This window comes from Pezoporus flaviventris, unplaced genomic scaffold, assembly GCF_033815535.1.
Source record: "Pezoporus flaviventris isolate CSIRO_AGI_PZ_B2104156 unplaced genomic scaffold, CSIRO_AGI_Pfla_v1 ptg000001l, whole genome shotgun sequence".
Taxonomy (NCBI): domain Eukaryota; kingdom Metazoa; phylum Chordata; class Aves; order Psittaciformes; family Psittacidae; genus Pezoporus; species Pezoporus flaviventris.
In genome coordinates, this window is record NW_026892549.1 from 889485 (window position 1) to 901286 (window position 11802).

Below are 11802 nucleotides of genomic sequence, written 5' to 3' on the forward strand. Positions count from 1 at the left end.
AACTTTCTCTGCAACAGCTTCCCTACATCTCCTGCTGAGCTCTTTCCATGAAAAGCAAATAGGACTGAGCACAGGGAGGGAAACTATATCCCAACTGAAAGACAAACACTTACTCCCAAAGTGTGTCCATCACATGATGGGAGGCCAGGAGAGCATGTTGGAGGCAAAGCCCAGGAAACCTTTTACAGAATTCACAGTTGAAAAGGGCAGGCCAAAGCCTCAGGTGGTGTAATCTAGCAATATTGGGTGAGGAATTGCACAGAAACAAGAAACCCAGGCAAGCTCTTCCTCTGCTGCCACAGGGGCAAGGGGCTCTTCCCCTGGCTATGTTCCAGGATACTTGGGCACTTTCCCATAGTGACTGCTCACCCTCTGGGCCAGGAGGTGAGTGAAAGGACAAGAGAAGAAACAAGAGGTGAGTAAAGGTCAAGGGAAGGTTGGGAAAGCTGGCTCTCCAAATGCTTATGCAAGATTGTCTCTAGTGAAGCTCAAGGGTGGTTTGTAGCCTGACATATCAATGGATGCCAGAGTCCTGGGAGAATGTTTCCTTTAGGGAGACACTGGGGTTTCAGCCATGCTGCGCTGGCTTCTCCTGGCTTACTTTGCCTTGGCAGTTTCAGATGCTAGAGTAGCACTGCCCTTTGCCTGGGGCAAAGGGAGAGAAGCAGCCAAGGCCTAAATTTCTAATCTGCAGCTCTGCTTTTCCCTGCCTGGCTGTAGGAACCAGCCCCAGGACCGGTTCTACACTGGTACAAGCACTGGGGAGAAACAAAAGGGGAGCACAACAGCCTCATTCACTAGCTAATAGACTACTGAAAGAGAGACATCAAATCTACTAATGCAGTGAAAGGATGTAGTCGAACTTGCTAAAAACAGAGGAAAAAAGCAAGGCAGGGCAAGGGAGAAGAAGAAATAAATTAGGTTTTCCAGAAGCACCCCAAAATCCATGCTTCCAACTCAACAGGAGCCCCAGGAGGCTGAGCAGGGCAGTGACACCAAACTGATGAACACCAAAGAGGCACTTTTTTCAGCTCTGGTTAGAAAAAACGTTTCTTGCAGAGCTTCCATAGTTCATATGCTCAGAGCAACAGTGTGCAAAAAGGAGAAAGGTTCAGGTTTTTGGGAAGGGAGATGGAAAAAAAAAAGAGAGAGCACAAACCGTGCACTGGGAAAGCCACACCGATGAGCTTGTTAACATTTGAAGAGACTGCTTGGCGTGATTCCTTACACAGATTCCTGCCAAGAATTTGCAAGAGGAAAGTATATTTAGCAATCCAAGGCATGCCAAAGCCTTGTCAAGAGAGGAAAAAAAAAAGTTTGGAATATGTGGAATAGCAATTAGACATTTTCTAAGCAGCCATTTTCAAAATGCATCCAGGCATCTAACAAGGGCACCTGAGGCATATCCACAACTCCACCACACTCCATGCCTACAAAGACATCCGCTAAGGACCAAATTCTCTGAGGAGGGATATGTTACCGATGGCAACTGCCCGTTTCCAGAACACTGGGGCTGGTTTCAAGCTGGCTGGTCTCTCTGCCCCTGAGCTACTGTAAATGCAGTCTCATGCTACTGCGTATAATTTCGTAGCATCCTTTAAGGAATCATTTCTCTATAGCTGGGAAATGGAGAGGTGTTGCCTGCTCACTTCTTTCATGGCAGCTGGAAGAGCTCCGCAATGCTCTGTGAGCCCAAGTGAAGCTGCTGAGCATCAAGGTGAGATGAGCAGCAGGTGGAAGCTAGGACAATATGTTAAACACATGGTGACTTGTAGCTTGAAGTGGTGCTGACATCATACCGCAGCTCTGGCTGATTCTCTCATTGTCCAGTGCTCTGAGCTGCAAAGCTAGCAATAAACCTCATCACTAAAGCTCCTTTCTTTCTAGGGAAACACCTAGAAAATTGTCCCAGGACAGGTGTATCTGCCCCATGAAGGTGACTCACCTGCATCACTCGCTCTTGTTTCTGAAGTGCTGTTGGGAATCTCCATAGGATGCAGCATGGAGGCATGAAGAAGCTCAGGAAGGCAATGGCCTCTTGTGCCCTTTATTGTGCATAAGGATGAAGGCAGCTGACCATACAGTACATCAAGGCCAAGACATTTGCTTTTCACAGAAGCTGGAAATCACACTGGGATATGTTCCTTAAAACATGGTACCCATTGCTTATAACTGTCAGGCTATATTACAGTCAAATGCCTAGGAAAGAAACAAAGCCAGGAAAGAGTACCTGCCTATGGGCTGAATTCACACTGCTTTTAAGTCAGGACACAGAGAAGCAACAGCCAATGTCTGTGGCTGAGGTTTCTCATCCCTGTGGGCCCTAAGCCCCAAGAGTCTTCAATATGTAGCATAACACAAACACAAATGGTATCCCCAAGTCTTAATATCATTGTCTGTGATCCACCATAGGCCAAACAGGCTGTCAGTGAGCAAGACGGCAAAAGAAGTGAAAACGGAGTAAAACCAAAGGAATAATTTTCTTTTGGAAACAGGTAGATACTTAACAGAGAAATCAGAATGAGGATGGTTGCCCTGAGCTCCTTCAGGCTTTTGTTTCCAAGTTCCTTTGGGCTCCTGAAACACCTTTGGGCACCAGAAATGCCACCTTGATTACAGCCACCATGCCTTTGGATTATATCCTTGATCCTCAAAAAAATCCCATGGGACTGACAGATTGCTCTGAAAAAAAGAGGTCCCCTTCTCACCTGCTCTTCAAAAGCAATCAAGATTGACCAACCTGCTCAGCCACATCTACAGAACATTCTGTCAGACTCAGTCTCTGTTTCCATCAAATCCTCCTCCAATTTCCATAGCTGTAGCAATCCAGATGGGTCAGACAGTGCCATAAGCTCACACCCTCCAAGATGCTGCCAGCACTTTGCTTTCTGCTTCTACTGCATCTGAGGCAACTCCATCCAAGTTCCTGACTTAAAGCTCAACAACTGAAAGCAGCAAGTAAAATTGCTAAGAATTCCTGTTTTCACCCTAGATTCCCAGGATCACCTGGCCAAATCACCTAGCTGCTGATACAACAAATTCTCCCAGGATATATACAGGGTTTGGAAAGAGCAACAACACAAATTCAGTTCTGTTATAGGTGACAAGCCACCATAAGATTTCTGTCTCCATCCTCCCCATTCCTATTTCTACCTCCTCATGTCTCCACCCTCCCCATTCCTATTTCTACCTCCTTATCTCTTGGCACAGATTCCTGTTTCAGTCTAAAATTACCGTCACGGTGTATCTGGGGGGAGGAAGCATGAAACGCTGAGCTAAGAAGCTACGGTTAGCCACACAGGTGAGCAGAGAGCCTTCCTTCTGGATGGAAAGAGAAGCTGGGAAGATGCAGCCAAGCAGCCGCCTTGCAGCGCTGAGCACAGAGCGGCAGTGTCGCCCGCTGGCCACTCGCAGCATTGCCAGCTCACAGCGCTCTGACCACGGCATCCTTCCTCTTTCTCGACCTCTTCACCTTCCTCCCTGCTCGCGCTTTGGGAAAACGTGCAGGACTGGCAGGCCTGAAGGTTCACCAGCACAAAACGCCTGTGCTCAGAAGCAGGTCAAGGTAGCACAGCTCTTCTGGGAGAACACAAACAGCCCAGGAGATCTGCGGGCACAGCCCATGCAGGGATGCAGGCAGGACCACAGAGTCCAGATAAAATATCATCTCACAAATTTATCTTCTCACTCTGCCCAGCTTCCACCCTCTGCAAATATTAATCCCAAAGGTAATTAATTACTTCCTCAGCAGGAATAGAAGTCACCTTAGATAAGATACCTGTGCAAATCACCTTGGGATATCAACATAATGAAGCATATCCTCTGCATCTGTTAATAGCTACTTCATAGCAGTTGAGTGGGCTTTAATCAGAAACCTGTGCTTTAATTATGACCTCTGCATTAACGAAAAAGCAGAGAGTTATGCAGAGTTGTATCTCAGCTCCCAGGAGTGGGAGGGGAGAGAGACATGGAAATGTGACCCAAGCACACTGAGTCAAGAATAAAAGACAAGATGCAGAACATCACCATCCTATTTGTAAAAGGCAGGGAGAGCTGGTAATACACATCCACACCACAGCTGTCACAGCCAGCTACAAGTCTTTGAGACAGTAGGTAAATCCAAATTTCCCAGGAGCAAGCTTACTAGCTTGCCACTTACATCTGGATTTAGTGGCTCAAGAACTCCAGAAGAGAGAAGGATGTGTTTAACCAGGGGACACCTGCAGCTGTTCCAAGCACTGAGCAGTACTTTTCTCTGGTGATCACCAAGGAAGGCATAGCAGCGACTGTTTGGTGGCAGATGAGCCACATCCATTACCCCTGTATCACTGCAGATCCCTATGAACACCTCATGTTCACAGTGAGTAGGTGAGCAGGAACACCTCATGCAGGTGGTGCCTGAGTTTCAGACCTCTTCTGCAACTTCACTGGAAACAGCATTTCCCCCTCCCATCCTCAAGCCCACCACCCAGGAAGCTGGGCTGCTGTTTCCAGGCTGTCAGCCCTCCCCTGCTTCAACTGCTGCACAGTGTCTCCTTGCAGAAACGAGGACTTCCACAGGGAAACCCAAACTTCGCAGAGCCCCTTTTAGAGGCAGAGCTGTACAGCCATATCACCAAAGGATGATTCAAAGTGTTTTATCAACAGAGCCTTTCTCACAATGAAGTAGCAAGCAAAGTAATCAGTGCTCATGTGGTTTCACAATTTCCCCAAAAAAGGGCTCACATAAAGACACCTTTAGTATAATGTATGTTGTCTTTATTTTGATGCAGTTTTGCAGGTTTTTTTAAGTTATCATTGCTCAGAAATCTTCTAGAAAGTGATGAGGTGATGCACAGATGTGTGGCAGATATGTCCTGAGCTCACTCACGTCCATGTGAGCTGGTGACTACAGTGGCTCCCCCACGTCCACATCACCTGTTTTCCTGGAGGTCCAAGCAAGGACACAGGGCTGTTTCTGCACATTCAGTCTATACCAGTTCCCCAACCCTTCCTTCTCCTTGAGGTTTCCCTAAAGGATGGCTCAGCTACTTGCAAAGCAGCCCCTGGACCACGGCACTTCATAAACCTATGCAGGAAGGAAAGCCAAAGTAAGGGGCACTGCTCCTTAACAAACTCAGAGGCAGGTCAGCAGCTGGTTTTCAGGCAGCAGAGATGTCCTCACAGTAGCAATAAGCCATCCTCATGCACCATTCACCCTATCTTCAGTGGGAGGAGCAGCCACTGGGAGAAAAGCTGGCTCACTGGAATGTTCCAGCTATCCATGCAACAGTATGCAAGGCATCCCCAAGGGAGCAGAAACATCTTAACTGAAAAGAAAGTACAAGGCAGCTTGGAGATGGCATTCCAAGAAAGCTGGTTAGCATGAACCAAGACCAGCAACAGCAGTGTCCAGGGATAAGCTGGGAGGGCTGACAAAAAAGCTGCTCTCATACAAGAAAAGCAACAGGAAAAACGAGAGAGTTGAGCTGAGAGTTTCTTGAACTCACAAGTTTCCTCTGTACCCCTGCTATAACAGAAGACTCGCATAGCAGGCCATGATAGTGTTCATCTACATATACAAAAATGAGCATTGTTTGTTAACATTAACATTGTTAACATTAACATTGCTAAGGAGAGTGACCCACTGCCATCTCCACTTTAACCCTGTCACACAATTCTCCACCTTGCACTACAGCTAGAACAAGGTATGTAAATGGAGAAATGTGCAGTGATCTATCCCCCAGATGGCAGTTTGTCATTCTCCCAGAAAGTCATTCCCAGAGTCCCAGGGAATGACTCTCATCACTGCTGGGAGGTGACATGAAGGATATGCAGGTTGCTATGGATGACACTGGATACCTGAACACACAAATTTTGACTAAACTTTTAGGAAGTTTAGAAAACTAAATTAAAAAAAAAAAAAAAAAGCCTAGACAAGTTCAGGGATGCTGCAGACAAATTCCCAAGCTACACAAGTTTTGCAGCTTGGGAAAAGGTTCCTATTTTGGTCCAATTCTGAATTTATTTTTCAAATAGATCAGGTTCATTAATGACATTATTGCCATAGCTCATGATCACCCAATTCCATTTAAAGCTTAAGCTGCCGCAAGAGTAAGCAACCACTATGATTCCTGCTTACTATTCTTCCTCCAGCAGCTGGAGGAAGACTCATGTTTTCTGATCTGTATTAAGGACAGAAGAGATGCTGTAGTCACCAAAAACTCAGACAAGAACTCAGACAAAAACTCAAACCAAATCAGAACTCACCTGACTATCAGACCATAAAAAGTGTTCCAGCATCTTGAGCTTGACAGTCTAAAGAGATGGTCTGGAGACAATTATTAACTCAAACAGCAGGTTTTTCTCCAAGACTGGATGTCCCAGGAGTTGGCTCAACATTAAGATTTACTGTTGCAACTTAGCATGGATTAGACAACTTGAACATGCAGCCCTGGAAGCCTACTATTACACTTAGAAAGAACAAGCCTCAGAGAGCATGCAGGTGGAATAACGTCGAGATCTGCAGGCAACAGACATGCTATGGGGTTGTAGTAAGCAATCATCTCTAGCTGGTGCTGGAAAATTAGTGGCACTGGCCAGCAATAGATGATAATAGCTCTCTGACCATTCCAACCTCTATCTCCAAGCCAGCCATGATGCTCCATTTCTCTCCATCTTGCAGCACATGCCCTACTCCCCTAATCTCTTTTCAAAGGCAAATGGGAAGAGACAGAGGAGTATTTTATGCTGTCTCTCCCCTGCCCTTATATCTGTGCATTCCTCCACTCATGGAACGTTACACCATTCCTCAAGCACAGACACAAAGGACAGATCAAGATGAGCCAGGCTTCTTCAAGCTATTTAAGCTTTCCTCAGACTCACCGCAGTGCATTCAAGCAACAAAGCATGCAATTACCTGGAAAGGAAAAGCGGTTTCTAATGGCTTCACCAGTAACAAGAGTCACTCTGATGGATAACACTACTAATGTTGCCATAGTTATATAAATATAGTATATATGCATTGGATTTGTGTAGCAAAGTTTTGGTAGCAGGGGGGATACAAGAGTGGCTTGTAGGACAAGTTGCTAAAAGCTTCCAGTGTCTGATAAAGCCAATGCCAGCCGGCTCCAAGATGGAGCCACTGTTGGCCAAGGCCAAGCCCATCAGCAGTGGGGGGGGGGTAACACCTCTGTGACATGAAGAGGCAAAACCCCCTCCGAACTGCACAACAGCAACTACAGCCAGAGAGGAGTGATAGTATGTGATACAAACAGCTCTGTAGACACCAAGGTCAGTGTAGGAAGGAAGAGATGCTCCAGATGCAAGAGCAGGTATTTCCCTGCAGCCAGTGCTGTAGCCTGTGGTGAGGCAGGCTGTCCCCATGCAGCACACGGAGGCCCAGAGTAGAGCAGATTCCACCTGCAGCTCAGGAGGACACCACACTGGAAGAGAGGGATGGCCAAAGGAAGCTGTGACCCTATGGGAAGGCTGTGCTGGAGCAGACTCCTGTCAGGACCTGAGGCCCTGTGGAGAGAGGAGCCCACACTGAAGGTTTGCTGCAGGACTTGTGACCTCACAGGGGACCGATGCTGGAGCAGTCTGTTCCTGAAGGACTGCATCCATGGAAAAAGACGCATTCTGGAGCAGTTCATAAAGAATTGCAGCCTGTGGGAGAGATCACACACTGAAGAAGGACAAGAGTGTGAGAAGTCCTTCCTCTGAGAAGGAGCAGCAGCAATGTCTGTGATGAACTGACCACAACCCCCATTCCCCATCCTCCTGTGCCACTGGTGAGAAGGAAGTAGAGAATCTGGGAACAAGCCCAGGAAGAAGGGAGGGGTGGGGGGAAGGTGTTTCTAAGATTTCATTAATGTGCTCTGACTGAATTTGTAATAATTAAACTAACTTCCCCAAGCTGAGTCTGTTTTGCCTGTGACAGTACTTGCTGAGTGATCTCTGCCTGACCTTATCTCGACTGATGAGCCTTCTGATGTATCTTCTAAACCCCCTGTCCAATTCAGGAGGGGAGTGACAGAGCAGCTTTGGTGGGCGCCCGATGTCCAGTCACTGTCAACCCACCACACACAGCAAGACAGATCAGAATTACTGTAGAAAGACGATCATGATTCCTCTCCATTATTACATTTTTATTGTTGAAATAAAAACAACAATAGAACAGATCTTAGCAGAGGGGAAAAATAGGATGTTTCACAAGGAGAATGGGAAGGAGTTTCTACTGGTCTTTCAATTCCTTCAGTCTTCTGATGGCAGATTTGACCGTCACTGCAGAGGTGGTACTGGAAGAAGCAACAGAATCACATGCAGTAGAGTCACAGCAGCAGAACAACCCATGACAGTGTTATTTTTTTGAGAAACCATTAATCATTTCCAATAGTCACAGTTTGATTGTATGGTCAACAGGGGCTAATTCCACTTCGATTTTCATGACAACAAAGCCACCTTTTGAAGATGCAACTTCACAAGCTACATCTCAACTCAAATTAGTCAGTCACACATTGACTACATGCACAAACACGTGGGCTCAGATTACTAGTGACTGCCATGTGCGGGGCAACAGTGTCTTTTACCAGAACTGTGGGGGGAAGGAGAGTAAAGGAAGGGAGTAAGCAAAAGGACCATTACAAGGACTACAATGATTCAATGCTTTTAAAACAAAAGGAAAGCATGGAAATCATTTTTCTTGGAGTAAATCTGGTTTTGCCTATTGTATCTGTGCCTATGACTGAAAAGGCTCGTTGGGGTGTAAACACACACATACACAAAAAAAAAAAATCAAAACACGCAGCTTAGGCTTTGAAAGAAGAATTAAGAGTACCCTCACATAATTAAGATTTTTATACAGTCAAAAGAATCAAGGAAGGAAAAATAATCCCCATGCCTAATAAATTATCCCCAGAAGCATGATTTATTAGCAGCTGTTGAAGCTCTTTTCAGAGTAAGTCAGTGGGACATCTGTCAGGTGTCATCCACTCAGCGATTCCATCCCAAGATAGCTGGATGAACCAGCCATTCTCTCTGCTCCTTTTCTTCCATCACCAGAAAACTGGCCCAAGCTTAATATCTCACACAAGCAGCAGCTGTAGTTTACAGCTCCTGTAAGAAACGCTACTACAGCTGAGGCACAGAAGAGACTATTTAAGAAAAGGATTTGCAAGCATTTCAAATTCCTTATTTGAAGTTTGGGAAAAGATGCAGTATTTGCATTTCTGAATAAAACAACTGCTTCGATAAAGCCCAGCAAGATAAAGAAATTTTGGAGGGACCCACCAAAACCAGTAGCAGTAATATGGTGGGTAAAAGGCAACATTCTCAGAAGCTGCACAACAGACACTGGAAAGAACAGCAATCAAATCCAGTTTGATCCATTCCAATCAAATTTTAACAACGCATGAAAAAAAAAAACCCACATATCACTGACTGGAGACAGATCTACTTAAAGGTTACTATATTAACACTAAAAAATTTAAAAAAAAAAGAAAAAAGCTGTCTTATGTCTCAGTTGGGTGACAATAAATGCTGATAGGAGCCTCTTTATTTCCTTACTTGTAAGTCCAAGCACCACCAGCAACTGTCTTCATGCAGGATCCACAGTGCCAGATACCCACAGCCTTCCTCTTCATTTTGGTCTGTAATAAGAGGCGGGGGGGGAGGGGAGGAAGTTAAGGCACTCTCCCAACAGCTGAAAAAGGGAAACAGTTGGACCCCCTTTGAACAGCATCTAATGAGTAAGTGGTGGGTACCTAAACTCCTTTCACCAGGGCAAGTCTCCCATCACTGAAGACAATAGGTTTGCCTAGACCTATACTGTATTTAGAAAGCTCTGCAAATGGGGTTATCAACATTCCCACATCACATGAGCAAGACTCTAAACATAAAATAAACAGCTGAAAATATTTTTAAATTTCCAGCCACTTAAAGATACCCACTTTACAGATAATCAAAAAACATTATCTGCATAAAGTACAAGCTGATGAGCCTCTCAAACTGCCAAAAAACAGACTTAAGAGTCAATTTTGATTATGTACATATGCATATAAGATTACTTATCAGAATTTCTTTTTCATACAGTTATACAGCACACATACATAAGCAACTGCAATGAAAAGTTTTAAGTGGGAAAAGCAAGCTCTCTTCTTCTTCCAGGAAAGCTGTACAGTTACTGAAGACAGGAAGAAGCTCAAATTCATGCCTTGTTTTAATTCAGTTAGGTCTTTTCATTAGATACCTAAAATGTATGGTATAACAATATTTCTCACTATTTTATGTACTATATTTTTTTTCATTTAACTATCATTAAACACGCATATGAAATAGCTACTATTTTTATTTTATAAAGGCTCTGACAGTAGCCTAAAGCTCACAATAAACTAATCACTGTCTCAAAACTAGTGGAGTTCTCTTCAGTAGAAAAATTACCAAAGCATCAAATCACATTCCTAACATCAGTAACCAAGTTGTTTAGCAAGACATTTTCAGGGAAAGAGGTCTCCCACCTTGCCACAGAAGGAGCAGGTATACTTAGCATGCTGGCTAATCTCAATCTTCTTCACCATCTTCCTAAGGGACGCACCATAACGGGTACCATATTTACCCACAATCCCAACCTTCTTGGTGCGCTTAGCCTGTTGGGAGACAAACCAGAACAAGTTTAACTTTAGTGAGACTGCCATCTCCTCAGCTGCTGCCGTCTCCTGACACACCAAGGTGCTCGGCACTCAAAACCGTCGCCACAGCCGACCGACGCCTCACCCTGACGCTGTAATTAAGCGCGTTAGTTGTGCAAGGCTTCCCAGCTCCTACCGGGCCACTTCGGGCAGCCAAGCATGAGCAGAGCCACGTCCCCCCGCAGGCCCAGCCCGCTCTCACACGGAGCGCTGCCCGCCAGGCACCACCAACCCCTACAGCAGTCTCAGCGCTGTGACCCGGCACCGCCTCTCCCTAGGACCCCCCCCCCCCCCGCTCACCAGCGTCTCCCCATCACTCCCTCAACCTGCCATTCCCCTCAACTCGCGCCATCTCCCACAAGCCGCTCAGCCGGGAGCGAGCCCGTCTCGCAGGCAGCGCCGGGACAGACCCTGACCCCACCCAGGCCCCGGCCCGTGCCCTGCCACAGGGTGCTCTGCATCGCCCTGCGCCGTGAAGTGCCGCCGGCACGGATGGCGGCGGATGAGTCACGACACCCCAACTCCACTCACCATCTTCCCGCCCTGCACCGCCGCGGAGAGGAAGATCTAGGCGCGCAGGCGCAGTATGAGCCGCCGGCGGAAGCGAGGGAGGAGTCACCCGGAAGTAGGAGGGAAGCTGGTGTGTGGTTGGCGCGGCGGGTCTGTGATGGTGCTGCGGATTGCTGCTGTGGCAGGGGGGTTACCTAGAGCCCGGAGCGCAGAAACAGGAGCGCAGCCGCACCTTAATGGCGAGCGATGCATCGCTTAGAAAGCGCGTCACCGTGCGTCAGTATGAACCCTCAAGCGGTACGACAGCCCCGGCAGCGCCGGCGACGGGAGATGCCAGAACTCAGGTTCCTGGATTTCCAGTCAAGGTCACGCCAGGAAAGATCATACAATCCGCTAGGTTGGAAAAGACCTTTAAGATCGTCAAGTCCAACCTTTACCCCAGGACTGCCAAGACCACCACTAAAGCATGTTACCGAGGGCCTCATCTACACGGGTTTTGAACACTTACATTCACTCACCTCACTTTTAAAGAGAATAGTAGGTAGGGGTTAAAAAAATAAGTGAGGCTGAATCATCTTCCAATACACCAGCCCAAAGCCCAGAAGTTTCAGAATAACCAGATCAG

The 11802-nt window shown here is 46.5% G+C and overlaps 1 protein-coding gene across 1 annotated transcript; it reads right to left on the reverse strand.

Annotated features, from left to right (window-relative positions):
• Positions 1-8114: 8114 nt before the first annotated feature.
• On the reverse strand, positions 8115-10688 carry RPL37A (ribosomal protein L37a). The gene is made up of 3 exons (XM_061458768.1): positions 10497-10688; positions 9547-9629; positions 8115-8279 (listed from the first exon to the last, which is right to left on the reverse strand). Exons 1-3 carry the CDS (start codon positions 10671-10673, stop codon positions 8216-8218), a joined length of 324 nt encoding a protein of 107 aa, XP_061314752.1. The 5' UTR covers positions 10674-10688; the 3' UTR covers positions 8115-8215.
• Between the last annotated feature and the right edge of the window lie 1114 nt (positions 10689-11802).

Coding starts and splice junctions, on each gene's coding strand:
- RPL37A (XM_061458768.1), bottom strand. CDS start 10,673: ATGGCAGTCTCACTAAAGTTAAACTTGTTCTGGTTTGTCTCCCAACAG. Junction 9,630..10,496: donor CCTGCTCCTTCTGTGGCAAG/GTGGGAGACCTC, acceptor CTCTTATTACAG/ACCAAAATGAAGAGGAAGGC. Junction 8,280..9,546: donor GGTGGTGCTTGGACTTACAA/GTAAGGAAATAA, acceptor TGCTTCTTCCAG/TACCACCTCTGCAGTGACGG.